The sequence below is a fragment of the Oncorhynchus mykiss genome, chromosome 9 (assembly GCF_013265735.2).
Source record: "Oncorhynchus mykiss isolate Arlee chromosome 9, USDA_OmykA_1.1, whole genome shotgun sequence".
Lineage (NCBI taxonomy): Eukaryota > Metazoa > Chordata > Actinopteri > Salmoniformes > Salmonidae > Oncorhynchus > Oncorhynchus mykiss.
In genome coordinates this window covers 67,763,631-67,774,670 of record NC_048573.1, presented here as the reverse complement: position 1 = coordinate 67,774,670, position 11,040 = coordinate 67,763,631, and the positions used below count along the sequence as shown (strand labels likewise).

The following is an 11,040-nucleotide window of genomic DNA, read 5'->3' as shown; positions in this document are numbered from 1 at the left end:
GCACTAGGACATTTCTATAGCACTGGGACATTAGAATAGCACTGGGACATTAGAATAGCACTGGGACATTGCTATTCTAATAGTTTGTTGGTGAAGTGGGCACCAAGGAACTTGAAGCTCTCAACCTGCTCCACTTCAGCCCCGTCAATGAGAATGGGGGCGTGCTTGGTCCTCCTTTTCCTGTAGTCCACACTCATCTCCTTTGTCTTGATCACATTGAGGGAGAGGTTGTTTTCCTGGGACCACAAGGCCAGGTCTCTGACCTCCTCCTTATAGTCTCATCGTTGTCTGTGATCATGTGTCATCGGCAAACTTGATGATGGTGTTGGAGTCATGCCTGGCCATGCAGTCATGAGTTAACAAGGAGTACAGGAGGGGACTGAGCACGCAGCTCTAAGTGGCCCCAGTGTTGAGGATCAGCATGGCGGATGTGTTGTTACCTACCCTTATAACCTGGGGACGGCCTGTCAGGAAGTCCAGGATCCAGTTGCAGAAGGAGATGTTTAGTCCCAGGGTCCTTAATTTATTGATGAGCTTTCAGGGTACTATGGTGTTGAACGCTGAGCTGTAGTCAATGAATAGCATTCTCACATAGGTGTTCCTTTTGTCCAGGTGGGAAAGGTCAGTGTTGAGTGCAATAGAGATTGCATCGTCTGTGGGTCTGTTGGGGCCGTATGCAAATTGGAGTGGGTCTAGGGTTTCTGGGATAATGATGTTGATGTGAGCCATGACCAGCCTATCAAAGCACTTCATGGCTACAGATGTCAGTGCTACGGGTCGGTAGTCATTTAGGCAGGTTACCTTAGTGTTCTTGGGCACAGGGACTATGGTGGTCTGCTTGAAACATGTTGGTATTACAGACTCAGTCAGGAATAGGTTGAAAATGTCAGGAAAGACACTTGACAGTTGGTCAGCTCGGAGTACAAGTCCTGGTAATCTGTCTGGCCCTGCGGCCTTGTGGATGTTGACCTGTTAAAAGGTCGTACTCATATTTGCTACGGAGAGCATGATCACACTCTCATGCATGTTTCAGTGTTACTTGCCTCGATGCGAGCATAGAAGTAATTTAACTCACCTGGTAGGTTCCTGTCACTGGTCACTGTGCTTCCCTTTATAGTCTGTAATAGCCACATCCGACGAACGTCGGAGCCAGTGTAGTACGATTCAATCTTAGTCCTGTATTGACGCTTTGCCTGCTTGATGGTTCGTCAGAGGGTATTGCAGGATTTCTCATAAACTTCCGGGTTAGAGTCCCGCTCCTTGAAAGCAGCAGCTCTAGCCTTTAGCTCAGTGCGGATATTGCCTGTAATCTATGGCTTCTGGTTGGGGTATGTACGTATGTTCACTGTGGGGACGACGTCATTGATGCACTTATTGATGAAGCCAGTGACTGATGTGTTGTACTCCTCAATGCCATCGGAGGAATCCCAGAACATATTCCAGTCTGTGCTAGCAAAACAGTCCTTTAGTTTAGCATCTGCTTCATCTGACCACTTTTTTGTTGACCAAGTCACTGGTGCTTTCTGCTTTAGTTTTTACTTCTCAAGCAGAAGTCAGGAGGATATAATTAGGGTCAGATTTGCCAAATGGAGGGAGAGCTTTGTACGTGTCTCAGTGTGTTGAGTATAGGTAGAGTTTTTATTCCCTCTGGTTGCACATTTAACATGCTGGTAGAAATTAGGTAAAACGGATTTAAATTTCCCTGCATTGAAGTCCCCAGCAACTAGGAGCGTCACCTATGGATGAATGTTTTCCTGTTTGCTTATGGCCGTATACAGCAGACTTTGTTGAAATTATTCAACTTTATTCCATAAATACAGATTCAGTTCCTAATTTCATGCTCCAAATTAAATACCTCTCACAGTAAATATTTACATATTCAATTTTCATAATGCAGTATCATCATCCAATATAAACCCTTATTTTAATTTATACAGATGTATACAAACATTTTAGATTGCTCTATCTCTGACCAAACTGTCCTTCCAATTTGATTGATGCGGATTCTGCAGACCTATTTGAAAACCAAAATGGTAACATGGCTTTTAATGAAGAGTTACCGTAAGTTGTTAGACCTGAGATTTACGTTCTGTGGCATTCCAAACTCCATTTCTGTTATTATTTTCATGTTCATATTTCAGGTGATCAGCTCCTTGCTGTAGAAAATCAGAGCAGCCTGTTCGCACAGAGTGTACAGCCTACAATACAATTCAGAAATAATGTCCAGGATTCTGTGTAATTTACCACAACATAAACCAAAGACAGGAAACTGTCTTATTTTTTATTTTTCGTTGGTAGAAGGTCCTGTTTTATGATACTGTCCATCACAGGAGGTTGGTGGCACCTTAATTGGGGAGGAGAGGCTTGTGGTAATGACTGGAGCGGAATCAGTGGAAGGGTATCAAATACATCAAACACATGGTTTCCAGGTCTTTGATTCCATTCCATTTGCTCTGTTCCGGCCATTATTATGAGCCGTTCTCCGCTCAACAGCCTCCACTGCTGTATATGATGTTAAGTAGCTAGGAAACGTCCTTGTGGCACTTCTGGTGGTGTCTGGGTCTTCTTACACCCCCTCTAGGTTGAGGGGAAGCTCCTTGCATCTACAGGTCAACATGGAAACACCTCTTTCAATTACAATGTAATAACCAAAAGCTCAACTGAAAAAAACGACAGAAAACTAATGTAGATCTTTTGCAATAATTTTGACAAACAAAAGTCAACATTAACAATTAATTATACACAATTCGAGAATATAAGGTCTAATCTGCAACAGAGTTATTGACTTTGTTCTATATCATGTTCTCTACCTATAAAGTACTCTAAAAAAATGTGCTTGCATCATTCTAACCAATCAGGGATCAGAACTTTATTGTCATCTTTTTGCAGGTAGAACCTTCTAATTCTAAGATCACGAATTGTCATATGCAGTTGAAGTCGGAAGTTTACATACACTTATGTTGGAGTCATTAAAACTCGTTTTTCAACCACTCCACAAATTTCTTGTTAACAAACTATAGTTTTGGCAAGTTGGTTAGGACATCTACTTTATGCACGACACAAGTAGTTTTTCAAACAATTGTTTAGACAGATTATTTCACTTATAATTCACTGTATCACAATTCCAGTGGGTCAGAAGTTTACATACACTAAGTTGACTGTACCTTTAAACAGCTTGGAAAATTCCAGAAAATGATGTAATGGCTTTAGAAGCTTCTGATAGGTTAATTGACATCATTCGAGTCAATTGGAGGTGTCCATGTGGATGTATTTCAAGGCCTACCTTCAAACTCAGTGCCTCTTTGCTTGACATAATTGGAAAATCAAAAGAAATCAGCCAAGACCTCAGAAAAAAATGTAGACCTCCACAAGTCTGGTTCGTTCTTGGGAGCAATTTCCAAACGCCTGAAGGTACCGCGTTTATCTGTACATCTGTTCATCTGTAAACAATAGTACGGAGGTATAAAAACCATGTGACCACGCAGCCATCATACCGCTCAGGAAGGAGACGCGTTCTGTCTCCTAGAGATGAACGTACTTTGGTACGAAAAGTGCAAATCAATCCCAGAACAACAGCAAAGGACCTTGTGAAGAGGAAACAGGTACAAAAGTATCTATATCCACAGTAAAACGAGTCCTATATCGACATAACCTGAAGGCCGCTCAGCAAAGAAGAAGCCACTGCTCCAAAACGGCCATAAAACAGCCAGTATACGGTTTGCAACTGGACATGGGGACAAAGATCGTACTTTTTGGAGAAATGTCCTCTGGTCTGATGAAACAAAAATAGAACTGTTTGGCCATAATGAACATCGTTATGTTTGGAGGAGAAAGGGGGAAGCTTGCAAGCCGAAGAACACCATCCCAACAATGAAGCCCGGGGGTGGCAGCATCATGTTGTGGGGGTGCTTTTCTGCAAGATGGACTGGTGCACTTCACAAAATAGATGGCATCATGAGGAGGAAAAGTATGTGGATATATTGAAGCAACATCTCAACACATCAGTCAGGAAGTTAAAGCTTGGTTGCAAATGGGTCTTCCAAATGGACAATGACGCCAAGCATACATCCAAAGTTGTGGCAAAATGGCTTAAGGACAACAATGTCAAGGTATTGGAGTGGCCATTAAATCCCTATCCTCAACCCTATAGAAAATGTGTGGGCAGAACTGAAAAAGCGTTTTCGAGCAAGGAGGCCTACAAACCTGACTCAGTTACACCAGCTCTGTCAGGAGGAATGGGCCAAACTTCACCCAACTTATTGTAGGAAGCTTGTGGAAGGCTAACCAAAATGTTTGACCCAAATTAAACTATTTAAAGGCAATGCTACCAAATACAAATTGAGTGTTTGTATACTTCTGACCCACTGGGAATGTGATGAAAGAAATACAAGTTGAAATAAATAATTCTCTCCACTATTATTCTGACATGTCACATTCTTAAAATAAAGTGGTGACCCTAACTGACCTAAGGCAGGTACATTTTTACTAGGATTAAATGTCAGGAATTCTGAAAAACTGAGTTTAAATGTATTTTGCTAAGGTGTATGTAAACTTCCGACTTCAACTGTATATATATATATATTCGAACAACATTTATCTTAACCCTGGAGTGAACATTGTTCTGTTCACACTGGTATTTTCAAATTGGAGCAAGACTTTTAATCTAATTCAAACCAGGGTAAAAATGTGAAAACTTTGGTGTTGAGCTTGCGCAGAGATGAAAGGGTTTAATTTGACTAAATTACTTTGGTACCTTCTGTGTTGGGGAGACCCAGGTTGTTCAAGCTGAATCGCCTCTGCACAGTGGTGGACACCGACCGATACAACACACATATAACAGTTGCCTCCCTCCCCTCTTTTTAATATCCTGTCCATACTATTGCAAGGATTACCTGCCTGAAACGTACTGTGATGGCTCAGATATAAATGATCTTCATTGTCCTACCTAGAACACATCCATAATGTTCCAACAACTATGGTGGATGTGTAAACAGATCAGTGCAGTGCAGCTTGGCATGGTTCTGCTCGACAGAGTGGTTTGAAAAGTGTGAAAGGTCAGTCGCATCATCAACAGCTAGCCTGCTTTGCGATACTCTGATTCTGACTGGAATGTCTATCTGTGGTGTGCTACTAACAAAATGTCAGTGCCCTTACTTCTCTCGTTTGGTGCTGGCCAGCCACTGTATGAAGTCTTTAGCCTTGATCTTATCCAGGTAGTGGGTGTAGTCATTGGTGAACGTTCCGTCTGAATGCCTTTTGAAGCTGTTGATGCCATTCTGTCCTCTCTGCAGCTCATATGTACGCCACCTGGGAGGAACAAGGCGTGATGAGGGGCCACAGTGTTAATTCTCCTTATGATGTGCATGTTAATAATTACTTGAGTCCATTTTGGAGAATTTAAAACATAATATTTTTCAATCAGGATATTTCAATTATTAACTTGGAATTTCAATTTACACCCTGGACTGACTGTATTGAAATGACTCAAACACTGATGCTGCAAAGAATCTGCCAGTTAGAATGTTACAGGAAAATAAACCTGGATTATTATTCAGTCATTTCAATTTAGCAAGGTAACTAACTAGATAAGATAGTTAAGATAAGATAATCATTGAGATAAGATAGATAAGACAGATAAGCATTGAGATAAGATAATATAAGATAAATAAGCATTGAGATAAGATAAGATAGATAAGATAGGTAAGCATTGAGATAAGATAATATAAGATAAATAAGCATTTAGATACGATAAGATAGGTAAGCATTGAGATAAGATAATATAAGATAAATAAGCATTGAGATAAGATAAGATAGATAAGATAGGTAAGCATTGAGATAAGATAATATAAGATAAATAAGCATTGAGATAAGATAAGATAGATAAGACAGGTAAGCATTGAGAGTAGCCTAAGGTGTTACCCTGACTGGCTGGCTAAGGCTTTGTCCTCCAGCACCATCTCATCAGTACCAGGACAGAGCAACAGAAGCAGCAGACACCACACTGAACCACACATCCCTGCGTCTGGGTCTGGTCAGGTCCCCTCACTGGAGAAACAGGGAGAAGAGCATGAGAAAATTACATTAACCTAGCCTGAGTATTGAAGACTTGTGTTGGCTCCCCAAGCGAATGCGCAGTCAATGGATGAGTTTTAAACCTGACCTTTTAGAATGTACAGCAGCAGAAGTGGTCCTTGGAAGTCTTTTTCTAGCAAGAGGAACCGCTGGGAGCTGAAGTCTATTGTAGTGAACACACGGCCCCAAAACCCTATCTGGGAGAGAGAGGTACTTCACACACTACTGTAGCTTCAAGACACTTTGAGAGAGAGGGGCTTCTTCTCACAAACCACTGGAGATCTGTCATCATCCCTGTCACTTTATAAGGAGACCAGGTGTCTTCCTGTGACACCTAGGTCAACTCGCACACTGTTGGATCCACAAGGGGCTCTTAACATTATCCTCAGACCATCGCTCTCTCGCTCTCTTTTTCTCTCCCTCTCTTTCTCATTATAGTAGTCCACATGATGCTCTGGAGAGGCCCCCCCCCCCCCCTCTATCTCTCGTTTCCCCGTCCCCCTCATTATGGTGGAAGTTATTGAGTCTTTGGAACCTGTTTGAGGTGACCTCTCCATACAGGTCAATGAGTCAGAGTTTTCTGTCAGTGACAACTCACTCATACAGCAGGTGTGAACCTGGCACATAGAGATAGAGATGGATAGAGGACGCACTTGCCACAAAGCCTCTTTTAGCATGGGCAGCACCGTTTGGGCTTCCTCAATGTTAAAGTAGTCAACTTGGTGGGACTTGCAATGGGTTAAGGAGGGATCACAGAATTTCATCCAGGTCACCAGGATGGATCAGACAATTAATTCAACAGAATTATGGCAGTACATCCCTGGCTTTATTCCTGTTGAGGTGACAAACTCCAGGTGGTGGTATGCACAATTTCAGTTTGTTTATGAACTGTCAATAGACTCAAATAAATATAAGAAGTGAAGACAGTTAAAATGAAGATGGCGTTCATTATGATGTCATAGAAGCCATCAAAGCGATACTTTCCCATCTCTATGTTGACCTGTCACGCTTACTACCCGCTCCCCCTCTCTGGTGCTCATTGTCGCCAGTTTACTCATTATTACGCACACCTGCCACCATCGTTATACGCACCTGGACTCCATCACCTTTCTGATTACCTCCCCTATATCTGTCACTCCCCTTGGTTCTTTCCTCAGGTGTTATTGACTCGTTCTCTTTCTGTTTCATGGCTGTATGCTTTTCATGTTTATTGTTTTGTACGATGTTCTATTTATTATAAAAGTTGCACTCCCTGTACTTGTTTCCCAACTACCAGCGTACATGTTACAGTACATGACTCCACCATCATCAGTGTGTTGGTTTAGAGAATATTATAGTTGAAACCTTTAAATCTTATAATAGTTTCTCCCGACATATGTTCAAATGTAATACATGTCAAACTAAGTACCTGGCCAGTGCGCACTGGCTAGATCTTTGCACAAGGGGGCGCTGTGAGAGCATAGCAAATCTTCCCCATGCTGCTCCATAGGCAAGCACCAAGGTCTTGAAGATGATGCTTAGACTGGGAGCCAGTGGAGTGTGCGGAGGAGCGGGGTGACATGGGAGAACTTAGGAAGGTTGAACACCAGGCGGGCTGCAGCATTCTGGATAAGTTTCAGGGGTTTGATGGCCCAAGCGGGGAGCCCAGCTAATAGGGAGGCGGAGTAGTCGAGACGGGAGATGACAAGTGCCTCGATTAGGACCTGCGCCACTTCCTCTGTGAGAAAAGGTTGTACTCTACAGATGTTGTAGAGCACGAATTTGCAGGAGCGAGTCACTGCGTTGATGTTTGCAGAGAATGACAGGGTGTGGTCCAGGGTCACGCCAAGCTTCTTTGATCTATGGGAGGTGTACACTGTGGAGTTGTTAACCATGATGGAGAGGTCTTTGAGCGGGCAGGCCTTTCCCTCGAGCAAGAGCAGCTCCGTCTTGTCAAGGTTGAGCTTGAGGTGGTGGGCCGACATCTAAGCTGAGATGTCTGCCAGACACGCAGAGATGCTTGTCGCCACCTGGGTGTCAAAAGGGGGGAAGGAGAAGAGTGGTTGAGAGTCATCCTCATAGCAATGATAGGAGAGGCCATGTGAGGATATGACAGAGCCAAATTACTTTGTGTAAAGAGAAAAGAGGAGAGGGCCTAGAACCGAGCCCTGGGGGACTCCAGTAGTGACAGCACGTGGTGCAGACACAGATCTTGCCACGCCACCTGGTAGGAGCATCCTGCCAGGTAGGATGCAATCCAGTAGTCTGCAGAGATGGCCAACCCTGAGAGGGTGGAGAGGAGATTCTGATGGTTCACAATAATGCCTTGCAGTCTGGAGGGTGGCCTTTTGCATTCCCCCAATGGTCCAAATGTGGAATCTGTACCCTTACCGATATCTTGGACAGTAATGGTTTGAGAACATTCCAAGATTTGAAAGGCACGCATTACCTTTTCTATATTTACAATTTAGGTCAGCTATTCTGGCCTATGGAGTCCATTGGGAAACCCAACTACCGAACCCTCTAATGATGGGATTTATAAATAAATTATCTGGGCTTCCGAAAGGACTGATCTCTTTAATATGTTCTGAACAAAAATATAAACGCAACATGCAACAATTTCAAAGATTTTACTGTTACAGTTCACATAAGGAAATCAGTCAATTGAAATAAATTAATTAGGCCCTAATCTATGGATTTCACATGACTGGGAATACATATATGCATCTGTTGATGACAGATACCTTTAAAAAAAAAGGTAGGGGCGTGGATCAGAAAACCAGTCAGTCTCTGATGTGACTGCTATTTGTCTCAAGCAGCGCAACAACATCGTCTTCGCATAGAGTTGATCAGGCGGTTGATTGTGGCCTGTGGAATGTTTTCCCACTCCTCTTCAACGGCTGTGCTAAGTTGCTGGATATTGGCGAGAACTGGAACACGGTGTCGTACACGTGGATCCAGAGCACCCAAAACATGCTCAATGGGTTAACGTGTATAATGAGTGACATGTCTGGTGAGTATGCAGGCCATGGAAGAAATTGGGCATTTTCAGCTTCCAGGAATGGTGTACAGATCCTTGCGACATCGGGCTGAAACACAAGTTGATGGTGGCGGATTATTGGCACAACAATGGGCCTCAGGATCTCGCCACGGTATCTCTGTGCATTCAAATTACCATCGATAAAATGCAATTGTGTTCGTTGTCCATAGCTTATGCTTGCCCATACCATAACTCGTGGTACATGTAATACATGTATCACTAGCCACTTTAAACTATGCCACTTTGTTTACATACTCATCTCATATGTATATACTGTACTCGATACCATCTACTGCATCTTACCTATGCTGCTCTGTACCATCACTCATTCATATATCTTTATGTACATATTCTTTATCCCTTTACACTTGTGTGTATGAGGTAGTAGTTTTGGAATTGTTAGTTAGATTACTTGTTGGTTATTGCTGCATTGTCGGAACTAGAAGCACAAGCATTTCGCTACACTCGCATTAACATCTGCTAACCATGTGTATGTGACAAATAAAATTTGATTTGTTCACAACACTGACCTCAGCAAACCGCTCACCCACACGATGCCATACAGGGTTTTTTTGATTGTGAGGCTGGTTGGACGTACTGCTAAATTCTCAAAAAAATTTTTAGAGTGGCCTTTTATATTAGGTGCACCTGTGTAATGATCATGCTGTTTAATCAGCTTCTTGATATGCCACACTTGTCAGGTGGATGGATTATCTTGGCAAATGAGAAATGCTCACTAAATGCTCATACCTATTGTAAAATATGGTTGTGGATCTTTGATGTTATGGGGCTATTTTGCTTCCACTGGTCCTGGGGCCCTTGTTAAGGTCAACAGCATCATGAACTTTACTCAGTACATGGACATGTGCCTCTGCAAGGAGGCTGAAGCTTGATAAGTGGATATTCTAGCAAGACAATAACATCAAGCACGCATCATAATCTACAAACAAATAGTCTCTGAACTTGAACTCCATTGAAAACCTGTGGTTTGATTTGGACAGGCCAGTCCATAAGGGCAGACGAAGGATATCAAGGATCTGGAAAGATTATGTATGGAGGAATGGTCTAAAATCCCTCCCATAAAACTTTTCAGAAAAAATGGTTTTGAAACCAATAGACAAAATATACACACCGAATATAGACCAAAGGATTTACTCATATTCTACATATAGGATAGATACAGTAAAAACATAACAATTAAACATAATTAGAGAGTATTGTTATTGAGTATTTGAGACGTACTCCCATTTGAACATTTGACAAACACAGGCGCTTTTGAAGATTTGCCCTGGTATTCTTAAAACATTATTTGGCACTGTTGGTCATTCATTTTCATAATTTTTCAGTATTTAGGTCCTTAGAAAGGTCAAGACCTAGTTTCAATCAGATCAAGCATTAACTCGCACTAGCCGACACCCACATAGCTTTTGTTTTGGGGGATGTGTCCAAAACAAAGTTTGAGACGTCCAGTTGGGGAGCACCTGCTCTTGTGGTCAATGTCACGAAGCCACACCTTCTCCAACCTCTTTTGAAGTTCAGAATGATAAAGTGTTGGCTGTGTAGAAAATAGAAAATCATTACATCAGTCTTATCGAGGTGTAGATTACATCACACATGCCAGTTTTTTAAATTGTAACATGGCTGCGCAGGATTTCTACTAACGCAACTCAGTGCAGCCAATGGCAGTGTCCACAATAGGTATAACACCGGGAGCCGCTTGAGGATGTGACAGTTGCACCTCCGACACCGCCAAAACCACAGCTATGCGGGTGTTGTATAGCGCGGAAATGATTGAATCTGATCTAGTCCCAGGTCTCCTAGTGGTCTCTCAGTTGTGTCACAGGCTGGAACTCTTCATCTGTCACTCATTAGTCTCCTCTCTGCGACCCCAGGGTTGGGCCTGTGATGATGTCAGTGGTCAGGGGATAAGGGTTGTATGAGGTCAGGCC

The 11,040-nt window shown here is 42.6% G+C and overlaps 1 protein-coding gene across 1 annotated transcript; it reads right to left on the bottom strand.

Moving 5' to 3' along the window:
- Positions 1-1,834: 1,834 nt before the first annotated feature.
- On the bottom strand, positions 1,835-6,331 carry LOC110533034 (pro-glucagon-like). The gene is made up of 4 exons (XM_021617161.2): positions 6,161-6,331; positions 5,920-6,045; positions 5,155-5,307; positions 1,835-2,603 (listed from the first exon to the last, which is right to left on the bottom strand). The coding sequence occupies exons 2-4, from the start codon at positions 6,012-6,014 to the stop codon at positions 2,567-2,569; spliced, it is 285 nt and encodes a 94-aa protein (XP_021472836.1). The 5' UTR covers positions 6,015-6,045; positions 6,161-6,331; the 3' UTR covers positions 1,835-2,566.
- Between the last annotated feature and the right edge of the window lie 4,709 nt (positions 6,332-11,040).